This window comes from Giraffa tippelskirchi, chromosome 8, assembly GCF_054371585.1.
Source record: "Giraffa tippelskirchi isolate mGirTip1 chromosome 8, T2T-mGirTip1v1.2.pri, whole genome shotgun sequence".
NCBI lineage: Eukaryota > Metazoa > Chordata > Mammalia > Artiodactyla > Giraffidae > Giraffa > Giraffa tippelskirchi.
This window is the reverse complement of record NC_137282.1, coordinates 10,212,627-10,229,751: the sequence shown is the minus strand read 5'-3', so window position 1 is coordinate 10,229,751 and position 17,125 is coordinate 10,212,627. Positions and strand designations below refer to the sequence as shown.

At 37.2% G+C, this 17,125-nt stretch overlaps 1 protein-coding gene across 4 annotated transcripts in view; it reads left to right on the top strand.

The window, feature by feature from the left end:
* LOC145518872 (disintegrin and metalloproteinase domain-containing protein 18-like) overlaps positions 1 to 17,125 on the top strand; it is a 94,930-nt gene that overhangs the window by 31,463 nt on the left and 46,342 nt on the right. For all 4 annotated transcript variants that reach the window (XM_081524002.1, XM_081524004.1, XM_081524003.1 and 1 more), the window contains 4 exons: positions 344 to 480; positions 1,839 to 2,022; positions 8,791 to 8,886; positions 16,125 to 16,323. In XM_081524002.1, the coding sequence (XP_081380128.1) occupies positions 344 to 480; positions 1,839 to 2,022; positions 8,791 to 8,886; positions 16,125 to 16,323 (616 nt within the window). The remainder of the gene's footprint in view (positions 1 to 343; positions 481 to 1,838; positions 2,023 to 8,790; positions 8,887 to 16,124; positions 16,324 to 17,125) is intronic.

Genomic DNA, 17,125 nt, shown 5'->3' with positions numbered 1-17,125 from the left:
TATTTGTTAATTGAATGAACTGATTTAATAAGAAAATTAAATGTGTTTTATACTGGTTGCATCATAAACACTAAGTGTGCTTAAGGGCATAGAATCTGGGTATGCCTAATTTTATACAAGAAAATATTGGATTGGTAGTTTGATTATATTTTACTTTATCTCATGCTTTTTAATGAATTAACTAGTATGGATATTCAGATTGATGATTTATCAAAATAAAGTATAAAATATCAACATGGAAAAGTATTAAAATATAAAATTTCATAGGAACAAAGCTCTTTTAATGTATTGCTTTCATTTTCTTCTCATATGTTGGTTTTCTCTTCAACTTTCTTTATTTCAGTATCCAGATACAATAACGTTGGAGGGATTTTCAGTTATTATAGCTCAACTACTTGGCCTTAAAATAGGGTTGGCATATGATGACATCCAGGAGTGTTCCTGTCCAACAGCTAAGTGCATAATGAACCATGAAGCAGTGTAAGGCTTGCTTTTCCTCTCAAATTAATGTCGCACATATATTTGTGCAGTTGGTTACAAGATGTGATTAATTTATTTTTTATACTCAATGCCACGTCAAAAATTGGGAAGGAATGTTGTGCATGAGGAGAAATCGCACTAGTGAATTTGTTCATGTGACACAAGACTCCACAAAGTGGTGGATCCCATAGTAATGGAATATTCACTAAAGGGAATTCGAGGAAAAATGTAAAGATTTATGAGGGCTATGAAATATTGTATTCACACATATACTTTTGCTGTTTATATTGTTGTTGTATCTGTTGTTCAAAGCAAAATCACCCTTAGCAATATAACATAGTACTGGTAGCTTTGGCTATTATTTTGAGGGGAAAAAAAAGAAGAAAAGATTTGAAGAAGAAAGTAAGTGTCATTATTTTCAGATATTATGATTGGCTACCTACGTAAAGGCAGCAGAATCAGTGTACCATCAGAACAACAACAATATCAGAAAATTCATCAGGGTAATCAATCTTGAAAACTAGTCTGTGTACTAGTATGTGTATACCAGCACTAAGGAAATAGATAACTTATTTTAAAATGTCTAATTTTGCCAGGAGAAGTTCATAAATTCAGTACAATTCCAATTGATATTTTAGGTTATGTTTAAGGAACTTGATAAACTCTGTGGGAGGCGGTAAAATGGAGATGATAGACATAGATGACCTTTTGGTGGTTATGGAGTGGAATTTATAATCAAAGGGGAGATTATATTGATGGGAGATATGACATATCTATAGATTGGTCAAAATAAAGAGAAGAGGAGGAAAAGATGATGACGTTGGATATAATGAACACAAGAGCAAAATCATGGAGTAAATTACAAAGGGGAGAATGTAGGATCTAGAGCTTAAGTAGAGGGGCTGACTTTTATTAGAGCTGGATAAATTCAGTTATTGTGATGGAACGTTAGGAGAGAGAGTAGTATTGAAACATTTACATTACCATCTGTAAAATAGATAGCCAGTGGGAATTTGCTGTATTAATGCAGGGAATCCAAAGCTGGTGCTCTATGACAACCTAGAGGGGTAGGTTGGGGAGGGAAGTGAGTGGGAGGTTTAAGAGGAGGTGACATGTGTGTGCTTGTGACTCATTTGTGTTGATGTATGGCAGAAATTACCACCATATTGTAAAGTAATGATCCTCCAGTGAAAAATAAAATTTTAAAAAATTAATCATAATTGACATTGTCTCCACCAAAAAGTAAAAGTTTTTCATTTGGAGCATCTTACAGTTTATATCATTATATATGGTGCATTGTTTAGATGTGGTTTTATTAGCTACGTTTATTTAACCTGAGGACTATTATTTCATTTTAGAGTTTCCAGTGGTGTAAAGATTTTTAGCAACTGTAGCATGCATGAATATAGATATTTTGTTTCAACATTTGAGGCTCAGTGTCTTCAGAAGTTTCCAATATTGAAACCGTTCAATCACAATCAATCAGTGTGTGGTAATGGGATTTTGGAAACTCATGAAGAATGCGACTGTGGCAGTGAACAGGTGAGTGATTAAGACTGAAATATGAGCACAATTTTGCATGTTTCTAATAAGCAACCATGGCATATATGGAATAATATATGCAATTAAGTCTTCAGTAGAATTAAGATATAAAAGTGAGGGTAAATTAAGATATATGAATCACTTCCACATACCTCTTCAACTGTGAAGATTAGTAGTCATGAAATCTGGGTTTGTACACACCATTCCCAATTATGCCAGCAGAGAAATTTTGAATATGTATATTAAATGAATTCTCTTGTAGCCTAAATCTTATGACTTCAGTCTCTATTTTCTTTATAAACTTCTGAATTTGGTCCAGCATTTTTCTGTCTTTTGTCATTGTGAGAATGTCTAAACATTATAATGGGTTTTTCTTAATTATTCCCAAATATTTCTGCACTTCCACATTTCAGGATGATCAAAATTTGCTCTATATAACCCTTCTAAAGATAAATATGGAATCTATTATTCTATATCTGCATCAACCAAATGTGCAATTAACACTATTCTCAACTGATAGGACCAGATATTTAGTTTGTATAGTATCATTATTTTCTACTATTTAACAAGTCCCCCTATTTAAATAAAATAAAGCTTCTTCATGATAACTCCCCCAGCACCTATATGAATTTCTCACCCACCAACAAAAGTAGCTAACCACTACTTATTTATGTAACTTAAATCCTTACAAATACTCTTAACCATCTACCATTTCCTTATATGTATGAATGTATGTGTGCATATATGTATATATGTATATGTTTTCTGGCTGTCTCAGATTTTCCAATGTCATCTTAGTTTTTTGACAAATAGCGCTATGCACATCTGCATTCACCTACCCCTGAATATGTGTCAGTTACTTGACAAATCTTCTGATTATTTTTAATGAAATATAAAACGAAGCAGCATAATCTAAGGCTAAACCTACACAAAGTGAGTTTCCACAGCTGCAGGCTACAGATAGACTGATAACTATAGCATATGCTGACAATGCCCTGCTGATATTTCCTTGGCACTGATTATTCCTGTTTTTGCTTCATGTACTTGATACTTTGTGTTGTAGTGTTTGTTCTGTCCTCAATAGAGTAGAATACTCGGGCACTTGCCAAGGGGAACTTAATGTACTCAGGATTAGCAATCAGCCCTCAAATAATTAGGATTGTGGATAATGTCCCCGATGGTTTGCTCCGCGTGAGGAAATTCTCTAAGGCATGCTCTGTGTCCGAGTTCTACAAACTATAGCCAATGGGCCAAATTCAGCTGCCATTCACTTTTGTAAATGGTACTTTATGGGAATGCATCCATGCTTATATGTTGGCATGTGGTCTGTGACTGTTTTTGTGCTATAACAGTGGAGTTGAATAGTTGCAACAGAGACCATATGGCATAGCATTTCGACAAAACTGAAACTATTGGCTGTTTCATCCTTTACAAAAAATGGTTTCTGTCCCCAACTCTGTATCATTTCCCAGAGGTACTTGTGGGGTTTTTTTGTTTTTAACTTTTTATTTTGTATTGGATTATAGCCAGTTAGCAATGTTGTGATAGTTTCAGGTGAACAGTGAAGGGATTTAGCGCTATGTATATATATGTATATATATATATATATATATATCCTTTCTCCCCCAAACTCCCCTCCCATCCAAGCTGCCACATAACATTGAGCAAAGTTCCATGGGCTATACAGTAGGTCCTTGTTGGTTATTCATTTTAAATATAGCAGTGTGCACTGCCTACCATAAGTTCTTTCTCTAAGTCTGTGAGTCTGTTTCTCTTTTGTATGTAAGTTTATTTGCATCATTTCTTTTTAGGTTCTACATATAAGCCATGTCATATGATATTTCATCTTCTATGTTTGACTTACTTCACTCAGCATTACAATCTCTAGGTCCATCCACGTTGCTGCAAATGGCATTATTTCATTCTGTTTAATGGCTGAGTAATATTCCATGGTGTTGCAATCCCACTGCTGGGCGTATATCCAGGGAAAACCATAATTTAAAAAGATACATGCAGTCCAATGTTCATTGCAGCCTTGTTGACAATAGCCAAGATGTGAAAGCAATGCATATGTCCATCGACAGAGGAATGGATAAAGAAGATGTAGTGTATATATATACACACAATGGAATGATACATGTGAGATTTAGCTTTATCTTACAGGAGCTGTAACCAGCTCACGAATTCACATGTGTTGGCTTGCTTCCCTTCCCTAATATCCCATGCCAGTGCTTTGGTGTAAGCAGAATGGACCTTCAAATACATCTGCTCTCAAATCCCTGGAATTTGTGAATATGCATATTACATGGCAGAAGGTAATTTGCAGAAGTAATTAAGCTTATGGACCTTAAAGAAGAGACATTATTCCGAATTATCTGAGTGGGCCCAGTCTAAGCACACGAGCCATCAAAAACAGAATATTCTCCAGGTGAAATCAGAGGGCTGTTACAGAAAGGGGCTCAAAAAGCCTTGGAAGGTGAGAAGAACTCAAACTGCTACTGCTGAAGAAGACACATGGAAGAATAAGAAGAAATGTTGGTGTTTTCTTGGAGAAAAGACTAATCCTTGGCTGATGGCTACCAAAGCAACAGGATGCTTATTCTCCACATTGTGGTTTTATACTTGTGAGACTGTAAGCAAATAACCTGACCTAGTTTACCTATCTGAGATTCTGACCTATAGAAAGTATGAGAAAATTAGCTTGTGTAATTTTAAGTTTGACCATTAAGTTTGTGGTCATTTGTAACAGCATCAGTAGGGAAATAATACACCTTCCAAATAAATTACTAATATGCATCCTTATTGCCAGCTTTCCAGGTGGCTCGGTGGTAAAGAATCCGCTTGCCAATACAGGAGATGTGCGTTTGATCGCTGGGTTTGGAAGATCCCCTGGAGAAGGAAGTGGCAACTCACTCCGGTATTCTTGCCTGGGAAATCCCATGGACGGAGGAGCCTGGTGGGTTACAGTCGCAAAAGACTTGATTACCATTTCGCGGCTAAACCACCACGACAGTTCTTGTTTCCGAGTCTCTTTCTGGGGAAACTCAAAGCACATTAGCTGAGTCAGAAATTGTCCTAGGAAGCGGGTACTCAGGATTCTGGAGCTTCCCTGGTGGCTCAGTGCTGAAGAATCTACTTGCCAATGCAAAAGACACAGTTTCCATCAGTAGTTCAGGAAGAATCCACGTGCCACAGGGCAGCTAAGCCTGCACACCACAGGTACCGAGGCGGTGCTCTAGAGCCCACCAGCCACAACCACCAGAGCCCGAAGGCTCTAGAGCCTGAGCTCCACACCAAGAGATGCCGCTGCAATGAGAAGCCTGTGCACCGCGTCTAGAGAAAGCCCGCGTGCAGCAGTGAAGACCCAGCGAAGCCAGAAGTAAATAAATCAATAGACAAAATTATGTATATAAAATAGGATTCTGACAGTGTATTTCATGTTGGCCACATAGTAATAAGTACCCATGTACTCATTTCTGGACTTGGCACATTTGAATAGATGCACCTGAGAAACTTAAACCTCCAGATTCCTCAGAAGCCCCTGGGCTGTGAAGTTGCTGCCCACTTCCTGGTGGAGCAGAACATCACATTGTGTGTGGACCACAGAGACTTACATGAGACAGATGTCTGACAAGAGGATGCCTATTCTTCTCAAGATCTGTCTCTGCCTTCCCTTGTTGGTACCAGACCACCAGTTAGTGCCAAGTCTAAACGCAGTCCAAGTGAAGACATACTCTCTGCTATTGGAATAAAGAGGTTATTTCTTTGAATTATAGAAGTTGCTAATACGTGTGGGCAAGAACATGGAGAACATGCCAGGGAGGGATATCAAGGATGTTGGCCCCAAGATGGTAAAATATAAGCCTAGGTAAGGTAGAGTTTATTGATAGGGGGATGCTGTCTAGTGAATTAGGATTTAATGCCTTGGTAGGGGACTTTCCTTGTTGCTCATCTGGTAAAGAATCCACCTGCAATGCAGGAGACCTGGGTTCGACCCCTGGGTTGGGAAGATCTCCTGGAGAAGGGAAAGGCTACCCATTCCAGTATTCTAGTCTGGAGAACTCCATGCACTATATAGCCCATGGGGTCACAAAGAGTCTGACACAACTGAGTGACTTTCACACTAGAGGACTTCCCAGGTGACTCATTGGTAAAGAATCTGCCTGCAATGCAAGAGGTGCAAGAGAAGCAAGTTCAATCCCTTGGTTGGGAGGATCCCCTGGAGAAGGAAAATGGTAACCCACTCCAGTATTCTTGCCTGGAAAACGCCATGGACAGAGGAGCCTGGTGGGCTACAGTCCACGAGACTGCAAAGGGTTGGACACGACTGAGTGAGCGTGGGCATCCTTTCATCCAGGATAACCTAGGGCCAGCCTTGATTTGCTGCTGGGTGGAACCTTGAAGATGGGAAACAATCTGGGCTATAATAAATGAGGTTGTTAGGCCAGAACTACCTTAATGGAGTAATACAGGAAGAGTCAAGTTGAGTAGTGGCCATATTTTAATACAAAAACTAGCACCTATTTATTTGAGTGGCCGAGAGGGCACCCTTTTCACTAAATCAATGAAGAAATGAATTTCCGAGAAGATTCCAACATTGCTGAAAATCTCAGTGGTAGCTTTCTTCTATAGACTAGGGTTGATGGCTGGAAGTACCATTATGGAGTGGGGCATTCAATGTCACTAGGGATTGCTGAATTCCAAAATACCTGAGGCCAAGCAGCTGTGGTTAAGAGAGATCTGGGTGGTCAATGATGAGAGTCCTTGATGTATGTACCTGAAAACTAACAAGAGGTGAACAAAGGGCTGGTGCCAAATATTATGATGGAAATTCACAATTCCATGCTAAATTTATGCAACCAAGTCGGTTTCACAGGACTGGAAAAGGTCAGTTTTCATTCCAATCCCGAAGGCAATGCCAAAGAATGCTCAAACTACCACACAATTGCACTCATCTCACACGCTAGTAAAGTAATGCTTAAAATTCTCCAAGCCAGGCTTCAGCAATACGTGAACTGTGAACTTCCAGATGTTCAAGCTGGTTTTAGAAAAGGCAGAGGAACCAGAAATCAAATTGCCAACATCTGATGGATCATCGAAAAAGCAAGAGAGTACCAGAAAAACATCTATTTCTACTTCATTGACTATGCCAAAGCCTTTGACTGTGTGGATCACAATAAACTGTGGAAAATTCTTCAAGAGATGGGAATATCAGACCACCTGACCTGCCTCTTGAGAAACCTGTATACGGGTCAGAAAGCAACAGTTAGAACTGGACATGGAACAACAGACTGGTTGTTTTAAAAAGCAATAAAATATCAGTAAAATATTGATAATATTTTATAGTCTTGGCATGTTGAAGGTCTTGGTGATGAGATATAAAATGCAATAGTCATAAAGGAAGAAGAAGGTTGCAAATTACAGGAAATGACAAACAGACACCATTAATAAGACAAACAATAGACTTCAAGGAAAAGTTATTAACCTAGAGATTTTTAAAAAGCCACCCCTATTTAAAGGGGAAAAAAGGAAAATGAATAAACAAAAATCCTTATGCAAATGGTGAAGATTGTGAGAAGAAATGATTATTCATAAATAAAATTGTGCAAAATGCAAAATCATTTTCAAACACACTAGTAATCAGAGAACTAATAATAAAAATAAGACACCATTTGCAAGTTACCTTGTTATAAATTAAACTGATTCCTCATAATTAGTTTTGATAAAAATTGTTTGGTCATGCATCCTTATTTCCTTTTCATGAGAGAATATATACATGCACATACACTCATGTCATGATATTGAACTTTGGAACATTAAACCCTGAAATAGAGTACAGGAAAGAGTTACACACTCGAACTCATTCTTTAAGGATAACATAACCAGTGAGAACCTGAGGAAACTGCAGAGTATGATCACAACTCCAGAGTTTATTCCATATCTTCTATACTATTTCTATGATGGGAATATTTACAAATACACATCTATTCACATAAACATAAGAAAAATAGGAAACATTTGAAAAATTTTAAATGAAGTAGAATCTTTTCTTCTTATTAAGGACAAAATCTTTAAAACTTGATTTTTGAGTAAATGGAAGATATTTAATTTTACAAATTTTTAAGAATATAGAACTATTAAAAGACTATATAAATGCAATGCATTTACTTGAAAAATATTTGGTTAACATTATTTAAAATTATCATCTAATTTGAATAATAGTTGACAGTCATTTACCTTGTAAAAATATATGTCAAAATATCCTTTTTTCAACATATCTCTGTTATAGTAAAATGTGCACATGATTCCTATATTAAATATATTTTTGTTATGTATATATCCTAACTTTTCTTTAGCTTTATTCATAAAGGGAAATTTTAGTAAACAAGTCACTAAAAAGACAGCTGAGAAGAGTTTTCTCTTGGAAATTCAAGTGTTACATTTCCATTTCCATGTTATATTTATATCCAGGTTATATCCAAATTACTTATAATTTCCATGTTATAATTCCAATTTATTAATTAATTACCACATATTTTAAATATTGAATGCAAATGATCAATTGTTATTTTAGATATTATTGATTTAGTTCTTATAGTTGCATGTGGCTTTGAGAATTCTAGAAATAGTAAAATAATAAAGCTTCACTAAACATAAGTATATTATATAGTTGAAAAGTTGAACACAAGAGAGTAGTAAGTAGAAGCTGAGAAACAAGAACTATTAAGTGGTGAAACTAAAATGGTATTTCTTCTTATGAAATTTTAGGAATGTCAGTTTAAGAATTGCTGTGATTATAATACATGTAAACTGAAAGGTCCAGTACAGTGTGCTTCTGGATCATGCTGTACGTCAAAATGTGAGGTAAGTTTCCAACATTTAGGTTGATGATTGAACTGTGATGATAGAATGCTATATGAATTGAATTAATGCGGAATTGATAGACTTCAGAAAAAATTCAGTGGAACAAAGTAGAGAGTGCGTAAACAACCACGGGCATTAAAGGACAAATATGATGAGATAAAGAAGACATCTAAAATTAGTACTGATTCTTCCATTATGTTGAAACCTCAGTTTACCATCTTCTAATTTACCTGAAAAGAGTAGAATAAACATATACAGTCCTGTACAAAAAAAATAAATTAGCTCTCAAAGCAATTATAAAGTCAAATTATTAATGGAAAAAATATAGCAGGCATATCAGACAAAATGTGGAACAAAATGTGTGAAAGTGAAAGTAGCTGAGTTGTGTCCAACTCTTTGCGACCCTGTATACCCCTATATCAGTTCAGTTCAGTTCAGGTCAGTCACTCCGTCCTGTCTGACTCTTTGTGACCCCATGGACTGCAGCATGCCAGGCCTCCCTGTCTATCACCAACTCCTGGAGTTTACTCAAACTAATGTCCATTGAGTCGGTGATGCCATCCAGCCATTGTATAGTATGTTGTCCCCTTCTCCTCCCACCTTCAATCTTTCCCAGCATCAGAGTCTTTTCAAATGAGTCAGTTCTTTGAATCAGGTGGCCAGAGTATTGGAGTTTCAGCTTCAGCATCAGTCCTTCCAATGCCTATTCAGGACTGATTTCCTTTAGGATGAACTGGTTGGATCTCCTTGCAGTCCAAGGGACTCTCAAGAGTCTTCTCCAACACCACAGTTCAAAAGCATCAATTCTTCGGCTCTCAGCTTTCTTTATAATCCAACTCTCTCATCCATACATGACTACTGGAAAAACCATAGCTTTAACAAGACAGACCTTTGTTGGCAAAGTAATATCTCTGCTTTTCAACATGCTATATAGGTTGGTCATAATTTTTCTTCCAAGGAGCAAGTATATTTTAATTCATGGCTGCAGTCATCATCTGCAGTGATTTTGGAGCCCAGAAAATAAAATCTGTCACTATTTCCACTGTTTCCCCATCTGTTTGCCATGAAATGATGGAACCAGATGCCCCGATCTTAGTTTTTTAAATGTCCAATTTTAAGCCAACTTTTTCACTCTCCTCTTTCACTTTCATCAAGAGGCTCTTTAATTCTTCTTCACTTTCTGCCATAAGGGTGGTATCATCTGCATATCTGAGGTTATTGATATTTCTCCTGGCAACCTTGATTCTAGCTTGTGCTTCATCCAGCCCAGCATTTCTCATGATGTACTCTGCACATAAGTAAAATAAACAGGGTGACAATATACAGCCTAGATGTACTCCTTTCTTGATTTGGAAACAGTCTGTTGTTCCATGTCCAGTTCTAACTGTTGCTTCCTGACATGCATACAGATTTCTCAAGAGGCAGGTTAGGTGGTCAGGTATTCCCATCTCTTTAAAAATTTTCCAGAGTTTGTTGTGGTCCACACAAAGGCTTTGGCATAGTCAGTAAAGCAGAAGTAGATGTTTTTCTGGAACTCTATTGCTATTTTCATGATCCAAAGGATGTTAGAACTTGATCTCTGGTTCCTCTGCCTTTTCTAAATCCAGCTTGACATCTGGAAGCTCACAGTTCACATACTGTTGAAGGCTGTCTTGGAGAATTTTGAGCATTACTTTGCTAGCATGTGAGATTAGTGCCATTGTTCTGTGGCTGGAGCATTCTTTGGCATTGCCTTTCTTTGAGATTGGAATGAAAACTGACCTTTTCCAGCCCTGTGGCCACTGCTGAGTTTTCCAAATTTGCTGGCATATTGAATGCAGCACTTTCACAGCATCATCTTTTAGGATTTGAAATAACTCAACTGGAATTCCATCACCTCCACTAGCTTTGTTCATAGTGATGCTTCCTAAGGCCAACTTGACTGCATTCTAGGATGTCTGGCTCTAGGTTAGTGATCGCATCATTGTGATATCTGAGTCATGAAGAACTTTTCTGTATAGTTCTGCTGTGTATTCTTGCCACCTCTTCTTAATACCTTCTGCTTCTGGTAGGTCCATAGCATTTCTGTCCTTTATTGAGCCCATCTTTGCATGAAATATTCCCTTGGTATCTCTAATTTTCTTGAAGAGATCTTTAGTCTTTCCCATTCTATTGTTTACCTCTATTTCTTTGCATTGATCACTGAGGAAGGCTTTCTTATCTCTCCTAGTTATTCTTTGGAACTCTGCATTCAAATGGGTATATCTTTCCTTTTCTCCTTTGTCTTTCACTTCTTCTCTATTCACAGCTATTTGTAAGGCCTCCTCAGACAACCATTTTGCCTTTTTGCATTTCTTTTCCTTGGGGATGGTCTTGATCCTTGCCTCGTGTACAATGTCATGAACCTCCATTCATAGATCTTCAGGCACTCTGTCTAACAGATCTAATCTCTTGAATCTATTTGTCACTTCCACTGTATAATCATAAGGAATTTGATTTAGGTCACATCTGAATGGTCTAGTGGTTTTCTCTACTTTCTTCACTTTAAGTCTGAATTTGGCAATAAGGAGTTCATGGTCTGTGACACAGTCAGCTCCTGTGCTTGATTTTTCTGACTGTATAGACCTTTTCCATCTTTGGCTGCAAAGAATATAATCAATCTGACTTTGGTATTGACCATCTAGTGATGTCCATGTGTAAAGTATTCTCTTGTGTTGTTGGAAGAGAGTGTTTCCTATGACCTGTGCATTCTCTTTGCAAAACTATTAGCCTTTGCCCTGCTTTATTCTGTACTCCAAGGCCAAATTTGCCTGTTACTCCAGGTATTTTTGACTTCCTACTTTTGCATTCCAGTCCCTTATAATGAAAAGGACATCTTTTTTGGGTGTTAGTTCTAAAAGGTATTGTAGGTCTTCATAGAACTGTTCAGCTTCTTCAGCATTATTGGTCAAGACATAGACTTGGATTACTGTAATATTGAATGGTTTACCTTGGAAACGTACAGAGATCATTCTGTTGTTCTTTAGATTGCATCCAAGTACTGCATTTTGGACTCTTTTGTTACTATGATGGCTACTCCATTTCTTCTAAGGGATTCTTGCCCACAGTAATAGATATAATGGTCATCTGAGTTAAATTCACCCATTCCAGTCCATTTTAGTTCTCTGATTCCTAAAATGTCGACGTTCACTCTTGCCATTCTCTGTTTGACCACTTCCAATTTGCCTTGATTTATGGACCTAACATTCCAGGTTCCTGTGCAACATTGCTCTTTACAGCATGGACTTTATTTCCATCACCAGTTCCATCCACAACTGGATGTTGTTTTTGCTTGGCTCTGTCTCTTCATCTTTCTGGAGTTATTTCTCCACTGATCTCCAGTAGCATATTGAGCACTTACCTACCTGGGGAGTTCATCTTTCAGTGTCCTATCTTTTTGCCTTTTCATACTGTTCATGGGGTTCTCAAGGCAAGAATACTGAACCTTGTGTGCACCAGGCCCTGTATATTCCATGGAATTCTCCAGGCCAGAATACAGGAGTGGGTAGCCTTTCCCTTTTACAAGAGATCTTCCCAACCCAGGGATCGAACCCAGCTCTCCCACATTGCAGGCAGATTCTTTACCAGCTTAGCCACAAGGGAAGTCCAAATGTGTAGGGTAGCGAAATGCAAAGAATCCTCACACATTAATAAAGCAAAGTTGAATCACACACCACACACACAAACACACACACAGTGGCAAATGGAGTACCCAAGAAATTTACAACAATGAAAAGTAGAATTGTTCAGTGTGTACACTGATCTTCTGCAGTAATTAATATAAAGACAAATAAAAATGATAACACAGTATCACAGAGCAGTTATCCAAATAGCAATTTTAAAAGCAATGCCAGATATTATCTAAGGAATGGGACTAAAGATCTTTTTTGCATAGCGTTTTTGGAAATTTGAATTACGTTAATCCCTTTCCTGAGCAATTTTTGCATATTCCAAATAGAGTATAAATTATTAAATTGATTGATTATTATGAGTTTATGTCTTATGTATATACCTTAGAAACATGACCATGTATGGAAAGCTTAGGAAAAAAAATATTAATTACAGGATAATTTGCAGTAGCAAATCTTAAAGGCAAAATTTATATTTACTGTTGTTGGAATGGTTACATAAGTTATTGAATATAGTACAAGAGTTAATAAGTGCAGGCTAAATATGCATACACTTAGAAAGCAAGTTTCATAATGCAAAATATTTTAATTCCAACTCTGGTAAGTTATATACACATAAATATCCCATACATTCTTTTTGCCCATTTTTTTCAATTAGAGTATAATTCATTAGAGTAAAATTCTTTTGGTGAATGTTTCTGAGTATTATGACAAACATATTCAGCCTTATAACTAGCCCCACAATCAAAGGATAGGAAATTTCATTACCAGTTCTCTCAAACCCCCTGACCCCCATGCCCCTTTGAAGACAATTCACACCTCCACCCACAGGCCCTAGTAACTACAGATCTGTTTTCTGCATTTCTGGTTTTGCAAAAGCAAATTGCATTTTATTGAATCTCATGTGTGTAAACATTATAAATAGACATCTTCAGTTCAGTCACACAGTGATATCCGACTCTTTGCAACCCCATGGACTGCAGCACGCCAGGCCTCCCTGTCCATCACCAATTCCCAGAGCTTGCTCAAACCCATGTCCATTGAGTCGATGATGCCATCTAACCATCTCATCCTCTGCCATCCCCTTCTCCTCCTGCCTACAATCTTTCCCAGCATCAGGGTCTTTTCTAAGGAATCAGTTCTTCACATCAGGTGGCCAAAGTATTGGAGCTTCAGTTTCAGCACCAGTCCTCCCAATGACTATTCAGGATTGATTTCCTTTTAGATTGACTGATTTGATATCCTTGCAGTCCAAGGGACTCTCAAAAGTCTTCTCCATCACCACAGTTCTTAGCATTATGCATTTGAGCTTCATTTATATTGTGTTTATCAGTAATTCATTCCTTTTTTATTGCTGAATAGTATTGCAAGCAATTTAAGGATGTACCATAGTTTGTTAATACAGTTCCCAGTTGAGGGACGTTTGGTTCATTTTCCATTTGGGGTTGTGAAAATACAGCTGCTATAAAAATATTCATAAGCAGATTTTGCATGAATATGAGGGTTTTTTCACTTAGATAACTATAAATGAAATTGCTGGTTTGTACAGTAAGTATATATGGAGTTTTATAGGAAATTGTAAACCTACATTCCAAAGTGGCTATACTATTTTGAATTCCCAGTAGCTATTTATGAGCCTTGCAATTGGTCTGCAAACTAAGTATACCCTCTAAAACTGTACAACATGATTTGATTTTGTCACTGCTACCGGTTTATTATTTAACCTTAAAAAATCATTTCACTATTAACAGTTTCTCTGAGTTTACAGATCTTTGATCAATCAGAGTTTGGTTTCATATAATTCACCACTTCATGTATGGAGATGGACCTTGTATAAAAGAACATCTCCCACATATTATAAACACAAAATATTTTGTTACTCGTTTTGCTTTATATAGTCTTATTTTTTAGAGCAAGTAAGATGAGGAAAACAGAATTTTGCCAATAACATCATTTATCCCATTTATGGGTCTCTTTATTTCCTTCTGTAAATTTCTGCTCAGTACCATACTCCTTATATCTGAAGACTTCCCTTTACTAGTCCTTGTAACTTCTATCTGCTGAAATCAATTCTCTTAGTTATTATTTTCCTGGGCAAGTCTTTATTTCACATTCATTATTGAAGTATATATTTCCTAAGAATGAAATTCTAGGTTGAAAGAGTTTTTTTTTCATACAATCCTTTATAAGATGCCTTTCATTCATTTATTGCTCATCTTTGTCTCAGTCTGTTAAGTATTAAGTCAATAGAACTGGATGGTAGAGTGTGTGTGTTAGTTCAACTTGCATAGAATGTCAGCTTCTGACCATGGTGAACTTCATCATAGAAGGCAACAGTGCCTGATTAAGTCAACAAGGAATAAAGATATGATCATAAATGTACTCTTTATCTGAGCTATACAAAGAGGACTTTTAGCTCGCAAATGATAAATATAATGGTGATGATGACAACAATGATAATAGCTACTCCATATGTTGTTCTAAGCACTTGTTACATTAATTCAGTTTAATACTAACAAGAACCTTATGAGAGAATGATTATTATCCCAAGTTTACAAATGAGGAATTATGTGTCTCATTCACACAAATAAGTTAGTAAAAGTCCAAGCAAGATATTAAAACCAGGAAGCATTTTTTTAAAATTCTTTTATATCAGACTATAGTTGATTTACGATGTTGTACTAGTTTTGGGTGTACAGCTAAGGGATTCAGTTATGCATATTATATATGCATAATTCTTTTCCCATTTAGGTTATTACAGAATATTGAGGAGAGTTCCCTGTGCTATACAGTAGGTCTTTGTTGGTTATCTATTTTAAATATAGTGGCACATATGAAACCAGGGAGTTTGTCTCCTGGGTATCTCCAAGAAGAAAATGGTAGAGGCAGTGTTTCTCCAGCTTTGAGGAGCAAGTATGTTTCATCTGTTTCATCTGTCTCCATCCAAATGCTGGTTAGTCTGATGGTCTTTTTATGTAAAATGCAAAACTCTGGTGGAGGATCCTGTTAGCCTTTGAGACAGTTACTTTTCCTCAGGCTTCATCATGAATACTCTGCCTGCCTTGTCCTTCAGAGAACTCAGCCGTAGGGCTCTGCAATCCTCTCTAGTCTCAATATGCTAAGTTCCCTATGAACCTTCAAGTCGCAAACTGTCAGAGATGGCAAACGTGCATTTGCTTCCCCAACGAGCCAGAACCCATGCTATTATCATCAAGCGTGATTGAATCATCGCCCTCCGTCTCCTATTCCTGCCAGTCCTTCAGCTGTCCCATGTCTCACCTGTCTCCCTCCTCCAGTCAGTAATTCTTACTGTAGTTTCCAAGATATTATAAGATTTAAAATGTTTATTGTTTGTTTTTTTATGTATTATTTGTGTGAAAAGGACGATAAATCTGTTACAGTATGGTACTATACAGCCAGTTGTGTTAGCTAAGTACCTAGGCTAACTTTGTTGGATTTATGAACAAATCGGATTTCCAAATGGAGTAGAATGCATTGGTATGTAGGGGACTCACTGTAATCAGGCACATTCTCTTCAGTAAGAAATTGAGTATAGTCACTCATAGAACATGATTTTCATTTTCCTCCTAGATATCAGTAGCAGGCACTCCCTGTAGAAAGAGTGTGGATCCAGAGTGTGACTTTACTGAGTATTGCAATGGGACTTCCAGGAATTGCGTTCCTGACACATTTGCCATGAATGGCCAGTTGTGCAGGTTGGGGACTGCATATTGTTACAATGGACGATGCCAAAGTACTGACAACCAGTGTGTCAAGGTATTTGGAAAAGGTATTGCTCTTTTTTATGTATTTCTCTTTTTCTTGTCTTTGATGAAGCAGTGGAAATTAATAATTTTATTAAGCTTCGATTTCTGGGTACATATCTTCTTAATATTCTGCATGATCCTTGGGACAGATATTTAAAGCACTTTCATACCAGAGGACACAGTAAAGCACTTCTGCAACTGGTTGATTTGTGAGCTGAACTAGCCCCTTTTGACGTGGAACACCATTTTTACTTAAAATAATAATTGAGACAAATGATGTTGATTAAGACTTGGGTATTTGAAAGACACCAAAAATGAATGAAGTGAGCATGTCATTTCAAGGAAAACAACTGGCAGAATCTGTTGCTAAGGATAAAACTCAAAACTTTTCAACTAAAACTTTGGGTTTTAAAAACATTGTTTGCCTCTGTGACTTGACAGCTTCCCCACACACTTAAATTTAAGTGTAAAAATTTAAATTAAAATTAACATTAGTGTTGGGGCTTCTCTGGTGGCTCAGATGATAAAGAATCCACCTGCAATGCAGGAGACCCAGGTTTGATCCCTGGGGGAGGAAGGTCCCCTGGAGTAGAAAATGGCAACCCACTCCAGTATTCTTGCCTGGATAATCCCATGGACAGAGGAGCCTGGTGGGCTACTCTAGATGGTATGGTGAAGAGTCAGGAACAACTAACATACACAATATTAGTATTAATATGATCTTTACCTTGAACTCTTTATAAGTAGAGTTCTTATCTCCATTTTGTTTCCTTTTCCTTCTGGGTAACATATTTCTTCTTTGCCTCATTTTACCTGATTCTCTAT